Raw genomic sequence first — 24,473 nt, forward strand, 5'->3', positions numbered from 1 at the left:
TTATGTAGCTTATCTGAGCGAAGTGTGCGTTAAAAGTGGTGTCAGTATGATTCTAACGAGACAATCTTTTGAATGAACCAAACTTGTGTTTTGTCTGCATGGCCCCTTTAAGGCTTTCGCCTTTGTGTATTAGGCATAATCAATTAACCGTTTAATAAAAAGCAACGAGCTTCAAACACGGCTGGCGAAGCAAGCTTCAGTGATGCAGGAAAGCTGCAACAGATGCGTGAAGAACACAGTGCTTTGAGACAGACAATTTGTTTAGGAAAGAAAACGATTTTAATTTATTACGCGCGATAATTATGTACAACCACCATAACTGATGTCTCTGGTCAACAAGGTGCCCTCCTCAGACCCAAAGTTCTAGGCTTTTTTTTTTTTTTGATAATCACCAAGGAAGGAGGAAAAAAAAAAAAAAAAGACAAAGGGATCATGATTACCATGAATCTGCACGTCGACAAGCGCTGCGAGTGTGTGATCCTTCTTTCGCAACGTTTCCCCAACTCGCCACAGAAACTAGTACAGTTAAGGTCGGGGCTCTGCCAAAAATATACAAACTTTCCGAACGCAAGTTAGAGGATCGAAACAAAGCGTGACCTGACGAACGAAGCTGGTTAAGTTATGCAGCGGAACAAACAACGGCGGAGTACAAAAATGTCCTCCGCGCAACAACAACAGCGGCAGCAGCAGCAGCAACAGCTTTCGTATTCGCAGTCGTATTGCATCTGCACGTCGAAAGGCACCGCGCCTTCTTCCTTCTCTTCGCAGTGCAACAAAGTGCCGCTTCCGCGAAGACGCGCACGTGTCGAACCTAGCACGCGCACGCGGTCTGCGTACGATCGCGTCCGTCGTCGCGTTTCACAGTGGTGATAGTCGTGCAATCGCCGTTGCTCTTTGCCGAGCCCCCGTTTTTCTTTCGCTTTCTTCGGGCACGCTACAGCATTGAGCAAAGTTTGATCGGAGCCTATCTTCCTGTGTAGCGATCCCCAGAGGCACAGTGGTCGTCCTTACCGCCGACGTTTCTCCCGTCGACACATCATCCACTTGCTCCTGAAACTTGGCGCTTGTGCATCCAACTCTTGCATACGTAGTCGTTGAATTCGCGCAAGTGCAGAGGCGAGGCAGCTTGTGTGTCCTTAGAGTTATCAACGTGCGAGTCCGAAAGGGGGAAAGAAATTCTCCGATCGTGTCGTGGGGAACGAAAAGAGTGGGCGGCGGGTAAACGTGAATGTGGCGGCGGAAGAAGACTTGGATACATCTTCGGTCCGATAAGTAGCGGGCGTACCGAATCTTGATGGTGCCGCAACGTCGACGCGTCGCGAGAGTGGCGGAACTGGGGGGGGTGCGTCTCTAGGAGCCGCAGCCCTCCTCTGTCTCCCTCCTCTGGAGGCTTGTCTTCCCGGAACACCACAGCAAAGCTTGGCAGCCCCTTCAGTCGTCCCACTCGTCTTCCTCGGATTCCGAGTCGTCGCTTGAATCGCTGTCGTCGGCTGCACAGAGAGGCGAACAAGCGAATGTCAGTACCTCGAGCCGAAATTTACAGGACAACAACAAAGCCCTTCTCATGCGTTTTACACTTATTCAACTCTTCCGCAGTCGAATACAGGTTGAGAACAGCACTGTCGCGGAAATTTATTGATTGACTGATTTGATTTTGCAGGTTTAACGCGCCGGCGCAACGCAGGCGATTAGATGCGCCGTAGTGGAGGGCTTCGAATTAATTCTGACCACCTGGGGATCTTTAACGTGCGCCGAAATCTCATACACACAGGCGTTTTTGCTTTTCGCCTCCATCAGAAAAGCGGCTGCTGCGGCCGGGAATCGAACCCGTGTCCTCGTGTTCAGCAGCACGCCTTAGCCACTGAGCCACCGCGGCAGGTGCCGCTGAAATAACAATGACCACGCCAACCGATCACAGAAGACACAATCATTAAAGTAACAGGCACTATCACGGTGGCAAATGTGAGACATTCGCATCTATGACCTACAAATGTCCTCTGAACGCAACATAGAGCGCAGCATGTAAATTGTATCCACCTGTAATAAAATTACAGTGAAAGTAAATGAATCAAGTCAATGCATACAAAAAGTTGGAGATATGACTGCTGGCTCTTGTAAAAGCTGTTAGATTATAAAAATAAAATGTTTCACCGTTAGCAGCCCACTAGAGGAAAGGCGTTCAATAATGGAGAGTTCCCTCCAGTCGCTTCATTATACTGTAGTTTTTTCTAAAAAAAAAAATAAATCTACATAGTTCTGCTGTATGTGTAGCAAAAGGGACAGTTCAATTCCCATTTTTAAAGTCGTATGGCTGAGGTACTGAACACCAGGTTTGTTTCCAAAGAGCTTGCTTTGAAATTAAATCATTGAAGAGAGGTGTGACCGCATCGAAAAGAAACAGCAAGAACAGAGGGATATATATACATATATATATATATATAATATATATATATATATACAGAAAGATAGGTCAGCAGTCTACAACGCCAAAGGAGGCATAGGGGTGTGGTTAGGCTCTTTTCTTTTTCACTACGGTTAATGAAGTAAACATTTTTTTTAAATATACAGAAGAAAGAAAGAAAGAAAAACGCGCCCAGAGTGGGGACCGAACCCACGCCTTTCGATTACATGTCGAATGCCGAATTGGTAAGGCATTCGACATGTAATCGAAAGGCGTGGGTTCGGTCCCCACTCTGGGCGCGTGTTTTTCTTTCTTTCTTTCTTCTGTATATTTAAAAAAAATGTTTACTTCATTAACCGTAGTGAAAAAGAAAAGAGCCTAACCACACCCCTATGCCTCCTTTGGCGTTGTAGACTGCTGACCTATCTATCTGTATTTCCTCAACGAGCCCCTCATTTTCCTTACTATATATATATATATATATATATATATATATATATCAAGGTTGCAGTCGTCATTGCCAGTGCTATTCGGCTTTTTTTCGAAATATATAATAGGGGCGAATGACGTGTGCTTGTCACGTTTCTTTGATTCATTGATAAATAAGCGAAAATATAAGTCGAGAAAAAATCCGCCGTTTTCCGGGAGCGGGACTCGAACCCACATCTCCGCATAACCGGTGCGGTGCGTTAACCAATTACGCTATCCCCACAGCGGCTTCTCTCTCGACTTTAAAGCGGGGGTTTATATTTACAAGAGCTCTGAGGCCGGTCAACTAGCGCTGCCCCTCGACTACCGCGGGAGACGTAGAACGTCTTCTTTTCCCAGCGGCCGCCACGTAGAACGTGGTCGGAGGTCGGGGTTAGCAATTGGCATATCCGAACTGCTGGAGCCAGTGCCTCGTAATGCATGTAGCAGAACAGAGAGATACGGGACGAGGGACTCGGTAAAGATACATATCAAGGTTGCAGTCGTCATTGCCAGTGCTATACGGCGGATTTTTTCTCGACTTATATTTTCGCTTATTTATCAATGAATCAAAGAAACGTGACAAGCACACGTCATTCGCCCCTATTATATATTTCGAAAAAAAGCCGAATAGCACTGGCAATGACGACTGCAACCTTGATATGTATCTTTACCGAGTCCCTCGTCCCGTATCTCTCTGTTCTGCTACATGCATTACGAGGCACTGGCTCCAGCAGTTCGGATATGCCAATTGCTAACCCCGACCTCCGACCACGTTCTACGTGGCGGCCGCTGGGAAAGAAGACGTTCTACGTCTCCCGCGGTAGTCGAGGGGCAGCGCTAGTTGACCGGCCTCAGAGCTCTTGTAAATATAAACCCCCGCTTTAAAGTCGAGAGAGAAGCCGCTGTGGGGATAGCGTAATTGGTTAACGCACCGCACCGGTTATGCGGAGATGTGGGTTCGAGTCCCGCTCCCGGAAAACGGCGGATTTTTTCTCGACTTATATTTTCGCTTATTTATCAATGAATCAAAGAAACGTGACAAGCACACGTCATTCGCCCCTATTATATATTTCGAAAAAAAGCCGAATAGCACTGGCAATGACGACTGCAACCTTGATATGTATCTTTACCGAGTCCCTCGTCCCGTATCTATATATATATATATATATATATATATATATATATATATATATATAGAGAGAGAGAGAGAGAGAGAGAGAGAGAGAGAAAGAGAGATTGCTTACGCATGCAAGCCTTGGCTCGCTCCTGCAGTGCTCTGGCCAGGGCTCCAGCCAATCCTTCCAGCTTGTTTTCCGATGGCGAAATTCTCGCCGAATCCGGTACCTGTGCAAAAGGAAAGCCAAAGGCAAATGCACAATGATCCAAAATACCAAACTGGATAAAGATAAAAAATACTGGCAAACTTTCACGATTCCAGGGTTCGTACAGAATATTTGACTGAAAATTTAAGGTCTTTTCAAGGATTTCAAAGATGAAAATGAGCAAAATTCAAGGAGTGCTAGCAAAATTTTATTTGCTTACAAGACTGATGAAAGCAGCGCAGTTTTCGCATGGATTTCTTTTTGGGTGCAGACCATGGCGCAGACCATGGCACGCGACGTACCCGCATTTTTTTTCCGAACAAGTGAAGCTTCTCGGGATATCGCTATCCAGAAACATCTTTCGGAACAGTTCGGAAACTGATCCACAAGAGCTGTATGAGTAGTGCGAAGACACAACTTTCATCGTCCACAAAATTTCGGCTTCAATCACGGAATCATGCCTTCTGCAGTCTTCGTCAAGGGTCGCAGCTCGAGAGGATGTTTCCGTGTTTTCCCGCTGAGAAGTCGTTTCTGTGACGTTTGCCGCTTGCAAAAAACTCGTGACGGAAGAGCAGCCCTCACCTGCCGCAACTTTGGATCGGTGCTTGGCACTTTTCTGATGGCTCTTCAACGCCGACTCCCCCATTGTTGCAATGTCGACCGACCTCTGACATACTGCGCACTTCGCTCGATAAGGGTCGCTTGTCTCAGGCCTCACCCAGTGACGATATTCGGTGTTCTCCAGCCACGCAGACTGAAACTTGCACTTTCCACCTGGCATCTTGTCAAAGTAAAGTTGCAGGCATTGCACACAGCACTAACGCGAACTTTCGCTGAGAAATGACGCGCGAGACATATAACTTGCATTGGATTCGATTGGATTTCTGTCTCGCATTTGTTGCCAGACGACGCAGGCGCTGCCGGTTTCGAAACCGAAACTTGCTGCTATTGCTCTTCTGTCCAAGCTACTTGTTTTCGCGGTCATTCCTCAGTAAACGCGTTTTTGAAATCAGTGCGACTTATGGAAAATACGTCGTTCATTTGCTTTATAGAAACAAAGTCCACTAAATTTTCAAGGATTACAAGGAGCTCATTTATATTTAAGGAGTTTCAAGGGCCCTTGAATTAATGTTATCAAATTCAAGGATATTCAAGGATTTCAAGGGTCTGTGCGAACCCTGCGATTCATGTCAGCCCTGACATCACAGTGGAAATAACAGAAACACAGTCATCAGAGTGTTTGTTACCGTATTTACTCGCATAATCCTCGCACTTTTTTTTCCGGAAAAGTCAATGCAAAGTTAGGGGTGCGAGAATTATGCGGGGAAAAAAAAAAAAAAATCCAGTGCACAGTGTTGCCAATTTGCCTTCTGCCAACCCCGCTAAATGTAGCGGTCGTTTTTTGTACAGTCGAACCCCGCTACAACGAACGCCGCTTCAACGAAATTTTTCCAATTCCCCGTCAGCTAGCCATAGAAGTCAATGCAACAAAGTCCTCGCCACAACGAACCATTTGTGAGGCTTGCTTTCGTTTCAACGAAATTTTCGATGATTTGGGCTGGGTTTGAACAATTATTTTACAATAAAATAAGCATAGCGCCAGCTATCTGTAACTTTTTATACATTCAGGACGCTTAGTTTCACCGAAAATGCGCGTTGAGACCACACCGCCACCCAAAACAAAACAAAAAATAACTCATAGGCGCACGCCATTGCTTGATGGTGATAACGATGTGGCTGGCCGTCTTTACACGAGGCGCAGGCCCGCTTCGCCAAGGTGGAGCCCCAGAGCTACAGCCAATCCGTGTCCAGTTGAAATTGCATGAATGTGCTCCGCTGCTGGCGCGGTGCCGTCATGTATGCGTTGTGAGCAGCTGTCCTTGCCATTTTCCTTCTACCATTCTTCATAGCCAAGAGCGAAAATCATGTTTGCGCGTTTGGTCTTGAAGCCTAGTCATCCTATCTTAGTCGCGAGCGCGCGGTCATGTTAAATGCAAGCGCGTGCGTCTTGCCTGCCAAGGTCAGTAGCTGCCGTGCCCTGTCAGAGGATAAGATAACGGCACTGCTCCTGCCACAAGCGAGAGGGGGGCTTCCCACGGCCTAGCAGCTATATGCAAGTAATCAGCTCGGTGGACACGCCTTGTTGTACAGCGATACGTTTTAGCGCCTGCATATCTTCACCCCCCTCCGTAACGCGTTCTTTGGGTGGTGAAAAAACAGATAACCATTGGTATGTTTGTTATCCGAATAAACATGATTTATTGCGCGTCACTCCTTTTTCTAAACATTGTATTATGCTGCCAATGTTGCGGAAACGCACGGGGCTATTTTTCTGGCCTTTCCGTGGTGTGTTGGGGCAGATTTCGCCTGAACGAATTTTCGCTTCAACGAAATTTTTCGCACGTCCCGTCAATTTCGTTGTAGCGGGATTCGACTGTATATGCAAGCTCAGTGTTGCCAACAGCAGCTATTTCTTTTTATTTTATTATTTACAACGTAAACAGTCTTCCGTCGATCAGCGATCATGAAATTGCCGCCTTTGCTTTCTGGCGTGCACCCTATCTCGTCGTCGTCATGTGTGTGCCCTACTCCAGTAACGCACTTTGAAGTCGGTGACGCCGAAGTGCCTGCCTGCGGCACGGTTGCCGTGTTCGATCCCGTACTCTATCGCTTTCAATTTGAAAGCGGCAGTGTAGCTGGCGTTCTTCCCCATGGCGAAGCGGCACCAAGCACAAAACAAAGAGATCAAAAAGTTCTCAAAATGGCAGTGAGCTATCCACCGCTGACGCGAGTGAACTGACTGCTGCCGCTCAACGATGGGAACACGACGGCGACACGACGACACGACAGCGGGCTGCGCGAACACCGTCTAGTTGCGCGCACGCGAAACCGGCTCAAGGACAGTGTGAGTAGCGTGTTAGGGTGCCTGTTAGAGAGTAGCCATGCAGGTTGTTAGGGCGCCTGGATGGCCTAGGATACACAGCGCTCTCCGCCGAACGGAGGCGGCGGGGGAGGGCACGCGTTGGAGAGCGCGTGCACCACCGCTGCAAAGTTGGGGGTGCGAGGATTATGCGAGGAACCAAAAAATCCATGTTTTGGTGGCTCACATTAGGGGTGCCAGGATTACGTGAGTGCGAGGATTACGCGAGTAAATACGGTAACTCCCTGTTAAAATTCAAGCGGTGTGACCAAACAGAACAAGAGGCCCCACTGCACAATCGCCCGGTCCCGTGCCTCGACAGTGGCCTTGGTCAGCGACTGCCGATCACACAAACAAGTTCCCATGACATCATGAGGTCCTGCCAATGAAATGGCTGGCGAGCTGCCACTGCCACCTCTCTTTTTCCACATCTAGATCAATTGTTTGACATTTGCGTCAAAATTTACCTGTTTGTTATTGGGACGTAGTGACCTTTCCAATTAAACAAACTTGCACTTCGTCTGTATGATCACTTCAAATGACCCAGAAAAGCGTTTCTCTGGGCAGAGTACAATTTGGCACCTTTGCAACATTTTCGTCCCATTTCGTCCCAATAAAAGTAAAGGAAACCTGCATGGTGACAGGCTGTTGCTGGCCACGCCGACGCTGCCCTACCCATGACCAAGGTTCCAACCAAGTCACCTGCACGGCGACAAGGCTGTTGCTGGCCACGCCGACGCTGCACTACCCATGACCAAGGTTCCAACCAAGTCACAAGGCTCGCTTGGAAACCCGAATAGACATTAGTTAGAGATTCCCCCCTCTAGGTAACACTGAGAATGAGAAACCTTACACCTTCATGTGAGCATCCTGTTGCTCTGTTACAAAGAGGAGCAACAGGTTGCTCGGTAACAACTAGCCCAGTACCAAGTATCCTGGTAACAACTAGCTCGCCAACAACTAGCCCAGGATAACAAGGCCAGTGCAAACTGGCCCAGTAACAACTCGCCCAGCAACAAGTAGAGTCAAACCCTGCTGCAACGAAATATTTCTAATTCCCTGCCAGCTAGCCACAGAAGTGAATGCGACAAAGTCCTCACCACAACAAACCCTTTGTCTGGCTTGCTTTCGCTTCAACAAAACTGTTGCTCAGTGGGGCTGGGCTTGAACATTTATTTTATGTCAAAATAAGCGTAACACCAGCTACCTGTACTCTTTATACATACAGGGCGCTCAGTTTCACACTTTTTGCACACGCCTATTCAAATCAATAGTATACTATCGACGCTTTCAAGTTAAAGTTTTGACGTGTTCCCATTCGAATTTGGCGCTTTCGGAGTGGGCTCTAAGAGCTGGCGCCATCTACTAAGTAGTAGAGACACTTACATCCTCTCATTCTTTTTTAATTTTTTTGCACTCCCCGATTTTCTTAAGGCTCTGCCGGGGTTGTGTGACGGGCGCTCGAATAATATGGAGATAGTATTGACATCGCGTGTTACAGTGCCGCAGAAACGCTGCATTTTTAGCGATTTGGATAATTCTACACAGAACTGCTTGAATTACATTAGCAGCACTGACTCCAAGGACAACTTTTTCTCATTGGATTTTAGCATTGACAGTGACAGTTCCCCAAACTGGCCCAAAACCTGATACCCCTGTTCAACAAAAGCCCAAGAAAATGCAAAAGTATGGACACCGTAACCTGTGGAACGAACAAAAAAAAAAGTGGAGCAGAAAACGAGTGTTTTCTGCAATGGATGTGTCGCCAACCTATGTTTCGAGGAACTGCTTTGTACAGTGGCACAAAACCCAGTAGTGCTGACATTTTTGTGCAAGTCAAGAAATTTTACAGTTGGGCATTTGATATTTGCGGGAGTTTCGCACTGATAGTATATGTACAAATGTACATCTTAAATTTTGGGTTTTTTTTTGTGTGTGTGTGGAGCAACACCAATGTTTTGCTTATTCTTTTGTTTGTCCCAAAACTTTTCAGTAGAGCTTTATTTATTTCAAATGAAAATTTCTGTTGTCAAGCAATTTACTCTTCTACAATTCGATACCATACACTTAATGTATGAGTGGGAATATAGGTCGAGATATTTTACCCATAAATTTGCCGAAAAGTCACCCCTCGACCTATATACCGGCCACTGGCTTAATATTAGTTGTAGTCTGGCAACCAGGAAGCCCATCGGGCCCATCCAAACTGCAAAGGCACCATCGCCATCAGCATCAATCGGACGTGCCGCCATCTTTGTTTTGTTTCTTTTCTCCGGTCCTGTCGCTGTCAAGGAGCATGTGCTATGCTTGCGTGTGCTATTTTCTTCTTGCTCAAGAGAAGTTGAGGCACTTGGCGCCAGTTCACCACAGCATTTAAAAGAACCGTCACATAGTATGCTTGAGCCAACGGCAACGCGTCTGACCAGTGCCAGTTCAGTGTCATCGAAAAGAGTGCTTGCTACTGGCGTAAGCTGAAGGGCGTAAGCTACTGGTATAAGCATTTTCAGGTATTGATAAATTGATCGATTGATTGATTGGGCAGCTATCGGTATGCAACGCATAGAAAACGTTGTTCCGTGGGCGCCGAGCTGTGCACCTGGAACTAAAGGGCAAGGTGGCGAATTTTATTCGCAAGCATCGCGCGACATCTGTACGAATGGATGGCCGGCGACAACCCCAAGATGCCTGCTGGCCGCCTGCACAGACCGGCTCTCGTGACGATCCGATCGTGGTCGTTTTATGCTTGGAACGCGCTTCCTGATGACATGGTCTTGTGAGTGTTTAAAGATGGAAGCAGTCACCCTATGTGATTCCAGACAGCTCTAATGAGTAACCAGACATGAGAAAAAAGTGCTTATAGCCTCAATGAAACGATGCTGTGTATGTAATTTTTTTTTTCCCAATTTCTCGGCCGTGAGGTAACGGGGTCGATCAATATTCCAACTCGACCTATATTTTGACTATACGGTATATGTTGCACATTTCTTGTGACTGGAAAACAATTGTTTGCTAGACTACCTGAAATCACTGCTTTTCCCATGGGTAGGAAAGAGTTAAACGTGCGCCGTGCGCCCACGGCGCCACGTTTAAATAAAAACTACAATGAGCTATAACAAAAACAAACTCATGGATGCCATTGTTTTCTGGCGATAACGACATAGCTGGCTGTCTTTACACGAGGCGCAGGCCCGGTTAGCCAAGCCAAAGCTACAGCCGATCCGTACCCAGTTGAAATCACGCGAATGAGCACTGCTGGCGCTGCGCTGTGATGTATACGTTGTAAGCAGCTGTCATTGCAGTTTTTATTCTACTGTTCTTCAGAGTCAAAAGCAAGAATGTTTTTCTGTTTAGTCTTGAACCCGCATCATCCTATCTACAGGGGTGAGACAGCTGAATCATATTTGGCAGCAGTTTTTGGAACAGCGAAATCTCGATTTTGGAGCAGAAGAACCTTGATTTGGAGCAGAAGAATGACATTTAGTATGTCACCTTAGAGACTAAAAAAACAAATTTTTTGCAACTCGAGGGGGGGAAGGGGGAGGGGGGGGGGTCAGTGCACTGTTTAATCAGTTTTGAATGCACATAACACCGAAAAAAACCTTTAAATAAAGTTTTTCCTACCAGAAAATCACAAGGTATGAGCTACGCTGCCTTTTTACAAACCATTTTTAATTTCATGCATAGATAGCGTGGAGTGCAGCTGAAAATTTCGAATTGAAAAACTAAGATGCATTTTTATTATCATGTGCATGCCGAAATGATTATTTTTGTAATCCCACATTCGGCTTTACGCACAAGTGTAGAGCCACGGCAAAAGTTGCGCGCAGCGAGGTGACAACCATCGCACCCCACCTCCCATTTCAATGTCCAAGGTGCACGTTCACTACGATCGTAATTTGAGTCACGTTGGTACGTTTATCCACCTCCTTTTTGGCATTAAGTTTCATTTCAGGTAGATGAACCATTATTACTAGCGTGCAATAATAGCCCATCCCGCTATCGGACACTGCTTGAACATTTTGCGGCGATGTAGCCTGCACCGCCACTTGTGCAGTGTCAATCGTACCATTCCCGCCGCTCGCAAGCTCACTGTCAAAGGCAGCAATAACTCAGCGTTTTATAACATCGCAATGAGTCCGAATTTCACTTCACACTCAAGGTTGAAACACGGCCAATTCGCGAGCACTTCGTTTTTTTTTTATGAACTCCCGTCCTTCGAGTCGCGCAACTTCCCGCAACAGATCAAACGACTAAATATAAACACAGCCACCCCATAATCAAACCCACGGTAGAAATCAGCAAACAGCACTCTGCCTCAAACACGAGCAACTGCTTCACCCGGCGGCCATCTTTTCCACTCTTCACCAAACCAAGGTGGCAGATGTCGTTCCGGAGATACGGTGCTCCGAAAAGTGCCGTTTCTTGATCAACTTGCCCAAGTAGTTTGTCACCTCAGTACACATAAGTATTTTTTCCACAGGACCTCTCAATGGTTATAGATGGGGAAACTTCAAAAATGCACAGAATATTACATGTGCAACCCGACATTGTGACTTTCGAAAAAACTATCTTGGGGACAATTTTATGCTTTTTTTTTTTTTATGGAATGATCAATAAATTAGACCTTACAAACAGCATCACTTCGGGGTGCTGGTAAATTATGCCGGCAGTAAGCATTTTTCCCCACTGAAACTGGCGGGAGCGTTCAAATCCTTGGCTCTCAGACTCCTTTGGAGCAGTTTGGCGCAATTTCTGCAATTTTCAAGCTTTTGAAGCAGCCTGGCGCAGGAAAACAAATTTGTATCAAAAGTGCGCAATATGCGCAACTGTCTCACCCCTGTATCTATACCACAAATGCACGAGCTTGCCTTCCCAGGTCAGATGCCACTGTGCCCAACCAGAGGCTAAGCTAATGGCCGCCGCTCCTGCCACAAGCTAAAAAGGTGCTGCCGATGGCTTTGCAGCTACCTCCAAGTAATCAGCCCGGTAGATGTGCCACATTCCACAGCAGTACGTTTTGTAACCGCATTTCTTCCCCCCCTAGTAGGGTGCTCTTTACGTACAGGTAAGAAACAGCTTGACAGCTACTGGTACGTTCGTTATCCGAATAAACACGGTGTATATGTGCATCTCTCCACTGTGCGTCATTTGGCTCTGCAGCCTTGCTTACTGTCAGTTCCCCCAGGCGGCGCTACCATACTCAGCCGCGGACCGTTGTGTGCCATTCCTTTGTTTTTTACCGTATTTGCACCTGGCTTGTTTTTGTTGCGGTAGAAAGAAATTGTTTCGTGAAACATGGGGTATGCTCGACAAACATGGTCACATTAGACAACGTTGCTTACGCCAATTGGCCAGTGTCGTCTGAGAAAACCCCAAAGAGCTGCAGTGCTGGGCAGCTAGAAAAAAGTGTAGTGCGCCCAGTACCAGCAGCAGTGCTCATTGGTACTTCCATGGTTGCCGCGCATTTTTGTAACTTCATTGTTTGCCCCAGCATTCTTACCGCTGTAAAATGAATACAGTGTAGACCGCTTATAACGTATGTCGCGGGAGCCGCAAAAATCCGCACTATAAGCGGTACCGCACTATAACCAAAAAGTGCGCGAATTCAACCAAATCGCCACCTATCTCTCAAGTCATCCTAAATTTTTTATCACCCAAACGCACAGCACCTAAAAACGAAGGCAGGGTCTTTATTTCGTATTATTTTTAACATCAGCCGCTGCTGCAGGGTCTCACATTGCAAAAGCGCGGTCTTACAAACGGCGAGTGCGGCTTTAACTTCCGTTGTGTTTGTGTTTTGAAAGACCATGGCTGCGTTTTTTGCGTCTATGAAGATGCCGCAGGACATGATAAGAAAGGCCAGCGGGATTTTTTTTTCACCCCACCTTGTGTTCACGATGCCGAAGGCGGCTACTTATCAGCGCAACGTACTGGTGGTGGAAACCTTCGCGCGGCTGGCTTGTTCGGAAAGAGCGGTGGCTTATCTGTACAATGTTCTAAAGCGTGAACCGCATGGAGCGATTTCTCGCGAAAACGTGCAGCGCACGCCGCAGGCGCGGCGACGCCGGCGCGGGCGGCGCAGTAAGAGGCGGCAACATGGCGTCGGCACTGGCCGTGAAGCGGTGCAGGCAGCTCCAGCGACAACTTCTAACCGCTCGCTGAAATGCCGCACGAGGCGCAAGCGAAGATGCTCATGCAAGAAAAGAGCTGATAATGTGACCGCAAAGTGGAATATAAACTGCCATCCACGCTGCTTGTGAAAGCGCCCATCAAAAAATACCGCGGTCGTAAGCCTAAACTAAAGTCCCTTCATCTGATCGAGGGACTTTAGCCTAAACCAACTAAACGTTGGCCTAAACACCTCTGGCGCGGCTAGCCGACTCGGGGCGCTACGAATCTCCCGCCGTTAGGTGCGCGTCTTTCCATTGGTGCAAGTCACCACTGCCACGCGAAGAAGCCACCGCGAGCGCGGAATCGTAGACGCGAGCATGAAAAAAACGCACGCGCAACGCCGATGTGCACAATTCATGTGCGAAAACGGGCCATGCGGTACGATTAATAGAAACAACTTGCCACGCGCGGACGGGGAGTCGGTCGCTATCTTCCGAGGTGCATCAAGCAAGGACAGCTGTGGTTATCACGTACGCGCTAACTAAAGGGTGCCTATTTTTTTCTTCTGTGTCGAAGTTAGAGGAGAGCAAGGGGTGCGCGCTGCGTCAAATGGCCGATTTCATCATCTTTTTTTTCTTTTGCTACCTTAAAACGATGCCCCAGCTGCGCCGGTCGATCAGCAGACCCGCCGAAAAACTGCACTATAAACGGTATTGTGGTTCGGCCAACTGCATCTTAAGCGGTATGCTTATGCATTGAGTTCTATGGGAGGCAAACCGGTGGTCACAAAAACCCGCGTTATATCCGGTCCCGCACTATAAGCGGTTACGTTATAAATGGTCTACACTGTATTTGTCATTCTGATTGTAGACATAAAATTTGTTTTTGTGTAAAACGACTACATTAGAATTTATTCGGATTTTCATATTTGATTTTTTGACAGCCTTTGTAAGCAAACTGCCAAAGTGATGTAGCTGAACAAGGCACCAGTGAACTGTGCACAACTCAAGGAGTGCAGTAAGACTAACAGTATCACTCTGTTTGGCCTGTAGCAGAAGTTACAACCGTTTGAAGTTTGGGCTTTGAAGGTGGGAACCAGAAAAACCAGTTTTGCCTTCAAAGTCCGAACTTCAAACGGTTGTAACTTCTGCTACAGGCCAAACAGAGTGATGCTGTTAGTCTTACTGCACTCCTTGAGTTGTGCACAGTTCACTGGTGCCTTGTTCAGCTGCATCACTTCGGCAGTTTGTTTACAAAGGCTGTCAAAAAATCAAATATGAAAATCCGAATAAATTTGAGTGTAGTCGTTTTACACAAAAACAAATTTTATGTCTACAATCAGAATGAAAAACTACACATGTTCTACAGTTTTGATCACAGTAACTGCCAAAATAAACATTTTTGGTTTAAGACCAGTGTGCCCCCTAAAGGAGTACTGACACGAAATTTTTTGTGTTATGTTTTTGTCGCTGCTATGGGTGCCTCTTAGCCCACTTATCACAGAATGGCACATTAGACGGTCGATAGCAGCGTAAACAATCATTTATGGCGTCGTTTATTCGTGTCAGTTTCGGTTTTGACAAAATGAATGCCGAGCGTCCGCCATGACAGGAGGTAGCACCTGACGTCACCATTCCTGCTGCACTGCTCCCAGTCTGGATGCGCGCGCGAGTGAGCGCACGCGCTCGCCCAGACCGGCTGAGGTCTTCACCCTTCCCGCGCGCCCAAGCAGCATGACGTCATTCCCAAAACCATGACGTGTACACACAGTGTAGCAGCGCGCGCCAACCGCAGCCAGCGCGTCGGCTACGTCATGGGAGCCCCGACGTCGGCAGTTTGGGGCAAGTAGCAGATATGTCATGCTGACCCGCTCTGGGTTTTCTCGTGCGGGCAGAGATTAGAATGGATTTAAAATATGTCATAGGCACCGGACACTGCAGTTTGCGCGCGACTCCAGCGCCGCCTCTCGCCGCCGCTTAGCAACTCTGGGTCGGTGGATGTCGCGACCGGCCGTTCAGCGCACGTAAAAACACACGCGCTGTGTGCGGTTCGACGTTGTGTGGTGGAAGTTTTTAAGAAACATAGTTATAATTGCAAGTTGCAGGGTCCGAGAGGATCAAAAAGCTGCAGAAAAGGATTAGTGGCAGCACCGCTACTGCTGCGCGAAAGACAGCCACAATCACGAAAGGCAGCCTGCCATCGTTCCGTACAGGTTTCTCGCTCGGGCAGCCGTGGGAGAATAAGCGTCGCAAGAAATAATTTTAGCGGTAAGAAAAGTCAAGGAAGTAAGAAATTCATGACATTTTTTGTCAGTGAAAGGAGTAAATTATGAGTACGATTACCGTTTATGCGCAGCGAAGACACGAAGGGCCGCAAAACTAAAACGTTTGCTTTCAGTGTTCATACACATCACGCGCTGCGATGAATCGCATGCCGTCGTAGTAGTTGCATAACACAGGGTATTACCGCTTCTGCCAGTATTGTTTTATCAGCAGTAACCTTTTTTTAGCGACATTCACGGCACCGAATGCATACCAAAAGGCGGCACAAGAATATGCATTCACAGCACTTCGCGGGTGATTCCAAAAGCAATATAAAGACGGTCAATACGCATCCCGCCTACTGCTATACTTTGTTCCCCGAAGTGTACATAGTCCGGCCACACATTCCAAGCGAGAGCGTGGAAAGCTATCAAAGGCAAGGTTGCATTCACTCGCGCTGACTTCTTTAATGCGTTTTGCGTACTCTGAAAGTTGAGGTTATTATTGTTTAAGCAGAGGATGGGGAGGAGGAGGAAATACTTTTTTGGAGAATTCCGAACGGCCTGAACAAACTGTACAGCAATTAGCCACTAAGGCGACTCTAACATTACTCACAAGATAGAAGCCGAAACTAAACGGAATCTTCGTACAGACAACCGCCGCTCCGCAGCAGATTTCGAACTGTGTGGAACTGCGTTTACTTTGTCAACAGCTAATAACGTTTGGAATGCGTTGTTAATTAGTGACAACACCAACCGAGCCGAAGAAGGGCAACCGAAAAAGTAACTCTAGTGTGGTTGCGCGAACAGAGGAAACAATAACACAAACACGCTTCTGTCGTGGAGTGCCGTTGAATATGCTGGCTACTGACCTGAATTGGCGCTGTAAATAACCTTCCATTGCTGAGAATGGGACTTCGCAACGATGTATGTCGCGTAAATTTCTTTCACGGCGAACACGCGCGCGGGAACGTACAATCTCTAACTTCTCGCGCACGCGAGGCCGACAGTAGTAGTTCAGCCCCGTAATTGTCCGGAAATCGCACAGAAGCACTTGAGACACGGGGAAACTATTTGCCAGAACAGTTTTCAAGGTCGAGACACCTTTCAAAAACAATTGCAAAATCGCAAAAACAAACCGAGAGGTGCCGAATATCGCGTGGCCGCCATCTGCCTCTCACCGACCCAAAGTTAGCTCAAGCTTCTGCGGGGCGGCGCTGGGTGTACTTATTCGTCGCGCCCTCTGAGCAGTGACCGGTGCCTATACTGAACGATTACTGGTGAAACTTGCTGGGAGGAAGCGTTTTACATGGCTATCTCAGCTTTGAAATTTCGTGCCACTATTCCTTTAAGACACCTCTAAGTACTTAGAGCAACTACAGAGAACTGCGTGTCCCGCTACTCACCGACTTGAGCTGCACGCCGCCCCTGATCTGGTCCAGTAGGGCCTCCCGGCTGTCGGGGTTGCTATGTGTGCTGTGCGTGGACTCCGTCTCGGGATCAACATGCTGCGCAAAGAGGTCCAGAGCAGAAGCAACACAAACTCAGTTTAAACACCACAACTCACTGAAACCAATGGTCAACATTGTAAAGTAGCACTTTGGGAATGCGCACAAAATATTTGTGTGTGATAAAACCAGAATATTGGCTTCTGGCTTAAATGTTTGTTTTAATGTACAGCTGCTACATTTTTTAATTTTCCTGTACCTCTCAAAAAAGACCACAACTTTTGAATGCACAATTTGCAGCACACCCAACAGCAACAAAACCCACTAGGCATCAACAAACGATTGCTGTCAAGAGTAAACAAGCCCTCGTTGATTCGGAATTGTTAAGAGTCTCCGCCAGTATTAAAAGACAGTTATTCCTTTAAATTTTCAAGTGACAAACTGCAACACTGCGCTAGTAGTAAAAGGGAAGATATGTTCTCAACAGATTACTACTTACGGGAGCTAAAGCAAGAAGAAAAAACGGGGGTTTTGGTGCAGTTAATTTTGAAATGTGTAGCAACTCAGTAGAAGAAAAAAAATATTGAAAGAAAAAAAAAAAATCCCCACGTCACAGACACAAAGTTGCAGATGATGGCATACAAAATAGTGTAATAATAGATGATTACTGCAGCAAGCTGCCATTACTTTTCCACATGCTGTATTAGCCCAAAATAAATCGCTAATGCATCAAGTAGAATAGGGCTACCAAAATCGCTGCAAGCACTACACTTAATCGTAACAACTGTTGGGAAGGTTTCCTGAAAGTTGTGAAAGTTGCTTCATGGTTGAACCACATGACTACCTATGCCACTCATATCCACATTTTGTACTTGCAAGCACTTCATCTTTTCATTGCCCCTTACTTCAAAATCTGCGCTGTGTGGTAGATAGATAGAAAGATAGATGTGGTAGATAGATAGATTGATAGAAAATGGCTTTCTTTTCTCAAAAATTCCCAATTTTCTGATGCTATTTATTAACAGCATGGCTGTTTAGCAAGTCATAATTTTTCGAGTGAAGGCTGCGTACAGCTTTGCTGCCTTCAAGTCTTACACGTTAGTGTGAGCTTCCTTCATTTTTGAGTTGAGTTAAACCCCACAATAACGAAACCCCACGACTACGAAAATCCCGCGGCAACGAAATATTTTTGGATTCCCGGCAAATGTCCGCACAAGCACATGTATGTCATATCTCTTGGAAAAGAAATGTCTTTGGCAGTGACCCCGCAATTATGAAATTCGACACAAGTCCGGTCAGAATCTTATCTACCCATTCAAGGCTTTTGGTGTCAAAAAAGTGCTCAACTGCCTTTTTTGCAGACTCAAATTGCGTAAACTTCTGCCACAGCGCGCTTGCACAAGGCCGCCTTTTTTGAACAAGGCAAAAATATTTGCTTACGAAACAGACCATGCAGCAGGCGACCGTGGAGGCAGCCTCACAGCGACGCCACCGTGGGGCGACACAAGTTATCCTCTGCGCCTCTGAATTGCCGGTGATAGCTGGTCAGGGTGGTGACTCACAGCATGGCTTGAGCTGGCTACCGCTGAACTAGCCACCACAGCTGAACAGCATGCGTGCGTTCATTGTGCGAGTGGTGATTGGCCCGTTCACTCTCGACGAGATGTCTCCGCTAGCCCAAAAGCAGAAATTTTTATCGCTACAAGATGGGGCAGCCATCATTGCATGTGTCTGAGCGAAATTAGAATATGCTTCAGTGGTCTGGGGTCCTTTTACTAAAAAAGACATTTCTCAGTAAGAGAAACTGCCGAGAAAATCCGTCCGATTTATTTATGGGGAATACAGTAGGCATGACTCACCATCTCTTCTGATGAAAGAAAATAATATTCAAACGTTAGATGATCGCAGACGGGTCGGTCGGCTGATATTTCTGCGTGACTGCTTGCCAGGCAAAAGAAAAATAGCTCTCCCCGGCTACGTTAGTAACTATGGGTACCAGGCACACACACGAATTCTTATTGACACCTACCATATTTACACGATTGTAGGTCGACCCTTTTTTTTCAAATTTGACAATCCAATGTTGGGGGTCGACTTAGAATCGAAATCGAACCGTGCACCGCTAGTTACGGCAAGAGAAACGAGTTTTGCTATTGCAGGGTTCGACTCTACCAAGTACCGTTAAACCTTCCTGTTTTGTAGCAGTGCAATCGCTTCGATGCAGTGACCATTTCGTTTTCCCTGGGCAATAGATGTGCCATCCCCCCTTATTTTTTCAAACAGCACCGCAACTGGAGGCTTTGATCTGAATTCAAACACCTGGGCCCTTGAGGGGGGTGCGGTGATCGGGTCGCGAAAATTGCCGAGGAAAAAAAGAAAAAAGGAAACTGTCCGCTTTGGCTTCCAGAACTGTTATTCTATGCTGTATAAAAATATTGTGCTGAAAAACGGCCTCTAAAGGTGCTAAAAAAATTATTCTGTCAGCGGAGGCGCAAGCCAAACCGGTCGCGATGACCGAAAGAGACTCATTTTTGCGACGCCACATCACATCAAGGGGCAAAAGCCCAAGAGGTCGTTCTCTAGCAAGGACAGCAAGGACTATGCGGTCCGGTGCCTTTTGAGGGACATCCAAGTGCTCCGTAAACTTTGAGAGCTGTTTCCTCAAAAGTTCGTTTCAGGCATTCCCTGTTGCTCGTGGACAGGATACCACCGCAACCACTGGACAGATTTTGTTCCTGTTTATTGTTTTAGATGCAGAGCATCTCATGCTCGGGACTGTGTCCTTCCCTCCCTCGTTGTCGTTGTCCGCCGTCTACTGTGCATGCGCGTCTCTTCAGCCCCGCCAGCGTTTGGGCTGACGTCAGCGCAGTCCACTATAAAAAGTAGTAGTTAGGCGGCACCCGGTTTCAATCCCACGACTCTCTGGCCGCAACGGGAGGTACGTGGCGCTCTTCCCACTGCGCTACAAACCGAGACGGGAGCATCTGCTACGAAGGCGCCTTATGTCCTTCACTCATTCAAACTGTGTCAAGAAGCTACTGATACAACGAAGGCACGCGAAGCTGAACGCCAACGGAAACGACGAACTGAAAACTAATGGGAACTTCAGTCGACCCCATGGCTGCTTCGCATACTACTCAGGGTTCCCCTACGGGAAGATGGTGTAATTTTTTTTCTTTTGAATCCTTGAAGTGTTCTGCAGGGTACGACAATTCATGATTTTAAATTTAGGGCCTTGTTAATTTTTATGTAGTATTTACGCCAATGCTAGTTGTGTCCAAATGGTTACAGGTGAAAATAATGCTGTATATATAAAAAATACAAGGTTTAAAAAAATTAAGAATGCCATACCCTGTAGTGTTCTTTTGACTACAATGTAAAAGTTTTCAGAACTTCCTACCACGTTTCGTCACTTCACAGGCTTTCCATGAGCAGGAAACGTGTAAATCTCCATAACACAAAAACTATTGAAGGCACCATTACGAAACTTTCAATATCACCGTTTCGAGTGCTTTCCAAGGTGCGTAACAAACCTCGTTACACTACACTGAAAAATAAGTAAGTTTGCTCTAATCCCCACCTTGAGCACACACTCAAATCTCAAAAGTGACATCCCTGTTTAGGCAACTCTCGTATGAGTAAAACACCCCTCGCTTAAGTCTCTCTACAAGTTGCTAACTTTTACAGCGAGTGCAACATCAATCATTCCGTGATGCAGCGAGAAAAGAAACAATGAGCCTAGGGGTGCCGATCACATCGCAGACCCAAGACTGACACACTCTCAGTTGCATGGCTTCCAGAGGTCGGCGGACTCACTCATGAGTCCATTCACTCAGACTCATTTGGACTCAAACTCACACGTGAGTTTGAGTGAACGCGAGGCTAATGTGGCATGGTGAGTTTGAACTTGAGTGAGTTTGAGCCCGACTGAGTTTGAGCACGCCTGAGACCGAGTGAGTTCTGAGCCCATTTTGAGTTTTGAGTCCGAGTGAGTACTGAGTACATTTTGAGTTTTGAGTCCTAGTGAGTTCTGAGTTTTGCGCTCACTGTGAGTTTGAGTGAGCGCAGATGTGCTGCTCAGCAATGAGTCTGAGTTTGAGTGAGTGTTGATTTGAAAATAAATTTGTGAGCGAGTTTGAGTGAGCCGCGCCAACTTTGCCGAGGTATGATGGCTTCGCATAGCGCAGACGGCAGACCGCCAACGGGAGAGGGAGGTGAACAAGCACCAGGTGGCGTTGACACCCCTGAAGGGCGGACTCACGTTGAGCGGCTTGCCCTTGCGGATCTGCTCCAGCAGGGCCCCTCGGGCATCCTGGCCGCCTCCTCCGCCCAGCCCTGCGCCGATCCCGTTGGCCGCCGGCATCACGGGGGCAGCCGGGGGCGGCGGGGGCGGGGCTCCGCCCATTCCCAGTGGCGGGGGAGGCGGTGGAGGCGGGGGCGGGGCTGCCTGAGGGGAGGCCGCGGAGCGCGCCCGGCCGTTGCTCAAGGGAGTGGGCGGGGCCCGCGGTTGACCCGTCCGCACGGGCGGGGGAGGCGGCATCGCTCGTGGCACCGCCCCGTTGGGCGGGTGGGGGTGCGGGGGCGGCCGGGTGGGCGGACCTGTTGTGTGCTCTCGGGACGGCACCGCCGGGGGTGCTGGGGGTGCTGTGGAAGGGGAGAAAAGATGATTAGGGACAAACAATGAGCAAGTAACGTCACTATGTCACTCTATTAACGTGCCCGTGTGACCCCTGCGACAAGGCATAAAAGCTACCCACATGGATGCACTGAAAACTGATCAACGGCGGCCACAAAGCTTGCGAATCAAAGCTAACTGATGTACAGAGCAACGTACAGGGTGAACGGATCTATGCAAAGGAAACTACAGGAGCCAGCGAGTTTTCGACACAAATTGCCGAACTTGTGATACAAGTTCCATCGTTCAATAAGTAAACTTGCAAGCTTCTGCCCCCCTTTTCTTTTAAAATCGGTCAAGGCTGGAGGAAGTACCTTGGCAAGACCTTCACCTGTAGATTAGCTTGAAACAAAATGAAATTGCCATTCGCAGGCAGATAACTTTGTGACTGTGCCCAAACGCCTGTGCGGCTTATGATGTCCCTTTAAGTTCACTGGTTTCAATGCTGTGGTGACACTTGCACTGCTACGCGGCATTATGTGAACAGGGCTTGGGCTTTATTTAGGACGTTTAAAGATGCTTACACCCACCGTGAACGAACCCACAGTGAACGAATGCTTGTGCACTTAGCTTTCTTTGGAGGAAAGGCTGCCACAGCTGGCAATTAAAATGTCTAGCTGGGTAGTAGAAGTGAACACATTTTCCCACAAGCAAAGCCAGAACAAAAGGGTGGCTTACGTGCTAGGGACGATGCCTCTTTTTCTTTTTATGGCAATTATTTTTTTTACAATAACTAATGCGAGAGATGCAATCATAACTTAGGCAAGAAAACACAAAGACAAGACACAAAGACAAGAAGTGGTCCACAGCCAGTCGTGCTTCAACTAGGGCAACAAGGTGCACTCCAATTTTCGGGGCTCTCATCGAGTGCTCTCATAGAGTATTCAAACAGTTAATCATAAAAATACTACAGTTGTTGTTAGTTTCCTTTTTTTAGTATTGTTACAGTTCCATCATGTATATATGTATTTGCAAAGGTTGCTGCCATTTCGTTATCAGCCTGCCTCATGTGTATGCCTGTACCATCGACCATCACCCATCGTGGAATTTTGCACTTGCCCTCCCCTTATGTAATACTCCACTCTTTAAGGGTACAATAAATGATGATGATGATGGTGACAAAATACTAACGACCCAAAACAAGAGCCACAAAGTTTTGAGCATAACGTTGCTGAATTTGACAGCAAGCCAAGGCCCCCCCCCTTTTTTTTATTATAACGCCTTTAAAGGGCAGACTACTTTGCACAAGGCTTTTCCATGTTTGCCTACCTTACCTTAGGCTATAACCAACTGCATAGGATGATTATGCATAGGATGACAATGATTATGTCAAATTGTTCCCCGCAAGGTTTCAGCCTTTGTGCAGCCTCTTCAGCCTCTTCTTTGCAGTGCAGAAAAGCAGAGAAGTGCAGTTTCCCCCGCGGCCATCCTCACCTGCAGCGCCTGCCTTGCCTGAAGTGCCCTTAATCATGTCTGCACCGCCGTTCTTGGCGATGAAGTCGTAGATGAACTGGCGCGTTCCGGGCTCCTTGAGGTCGCTCTCGGTCACCATGGCCATCTCGAACAGTGTGCTCAGCTCCTTGCTGTCCACGTAGTTCTCCAACTGCAACCAGGAAAGGCAAACGCAACAACGGAAGGTCGCAAAGTTGATGTGCGGCGCACTTGCTAAAAAGAACGGTCCATGTGCGGTGAACCATGTTACCACCACTAAATAATGAATATTAATCAATGTTGGCTTGAAGAAAAGGAGAAGCACCATGTAAACCGGCATACAGGTCGAGTTTTTATCCAAAAGAAAAAAAAAAAAAGCCACCCCTCATCGTATAGTGGTCGTTAGAAGAATGTCAAGTGTTGTCTGGCAACAAAGTGCAAGTATTATTTAGGCAGCACCGTCCATCACCATCACCGTCTTTGTACCGAGTCCTCTCTCTCTATGAGCCCTTTTATATTTTGCTTTTTGCTTTCCTGAAGTTTTTGGTTTTTACTGTTGTCGCGTGGGTGTGTGTGTGTGTCTGTGTACGTGCCTGCTCCGAGATGAGTGGTGCAACTCGAAGCCAATTCACCGCTGCATTGAACTCTTACCTTGCGGCGCCACAGGCCATCGGACACAGAGTTCCAATCATTTAAAACGTTCTGCGAAAGCCAAAAACGGTGCTTTGCGGACAACTAATGCCATTTGGTGTATTTATTGACAACTTCTTTTTCAATTTTAGTATCTTTTTGACATTTCACGTGCAGAGATGGTGCCAAAAGTGAAATTTGAACCCGCAATAGTGGCGAATCGCGAAAATGGCATCCACTTCTTGGCGCGCTCCGCTGCTGAATTTTGTTACCCTAGCAGCAGTGATGACTCCAGCAACGATATGGATTCGTCTGATTTTAGTTCTGATGAAAACGCTCCCATTTAATGGCCTCAGACTTTGACAGGTGCTGACAGGTAAGGTTCATTTTTGACTTCGCGCTGTATTTATAAAAAAACGTGCTCCCTATCTGGCGACTGCAGTTTAACTTTCATGTGTAAGGCCTGAACAACGTGCAGCAAAGATATTTTGCCAAATGCACCGCGCCATGTCGCATTATCACCTTCAAGATAGCCTGGCGCTCGGGTCAGATTAGTGCTGCAGAGCAACGTGCACTGCTTCTCAAGAGCACTGGTTTTTTTTTCTTTTGTTTTTTTTACGATTGCAGTGATAAAGATTTTGCGTGGGAACACAAACAAGTATGCTTGGATGCATATTTTTGAGAGGCCGATTTACTCTCAAGTGGCTTCGCGGAGTGGCACGGATGTCAGGGCCACTAGGTTGACGGGCCCGCAAAAATCTAAAACCTGGTGTACGGCATTGATGTATATATTGAATCATAGCT

The 24,473-nt window shown here is 47.1% G+C and overlaps 1 protein-coding gene across 2 annotated transcripts in view; it reads right to left on the minus strand.

The window, feature by feature from the left end:
- Positions 1-256: 256 nt before the first annotated feature.
- LOC144159079 (uncharacterized) overlaps positions 257-24,473 on the minus strand; it is a 44,578-nt gene continuing 20,361 nt past the window's right edge. For both annotated transcript variants that reach the window (XM_077690344.1, XM_077690342.1), the window contains exons 8-12: positions 23,043-23,211; positions 21,195-21,577; positions 16,892-16,993; positions 4,117-4,216; positions 257-1,490 (exon numbers count right to left, since the gene is read on the minus strand). In XM_077690344.1, the coding sequence (XP_077546470.1) occupies positions 1,432-1,490; positions 4,117-4,216; positions 16,892-16,993; positions 21,195-21,577; positions 23,043-23,211 (813 nt within the window). In that variant the 3' untranslated portion in view covers positions 257-1,431. The remainder of the gene's footprint in view (positions 1,491-4,116; positions 4,217-16,891; positions 16,994-21,194; positions 21,578-23,042; positions 23,212-24,473) is intronic.

Source organism: Haemaphysalis longicornis, unplaced genomic scaffold (assembly GCF_048455015.1).
Source record: "Haemaphysalis longicornis isolate Haplotype H1 unplaced genomic scaffold, Haemaphysalis longicornis Haplotype H1 scaffold_10, whole genome shotgun sequence".
NCBI classification, from domain to species: domain Eukaryota; kingdom Metazoa; phylum Arthropoda; class Arachnida; order Ixodida; family Ixodidae; genus Haemaphysalis; species Haemaphysalis longicornis.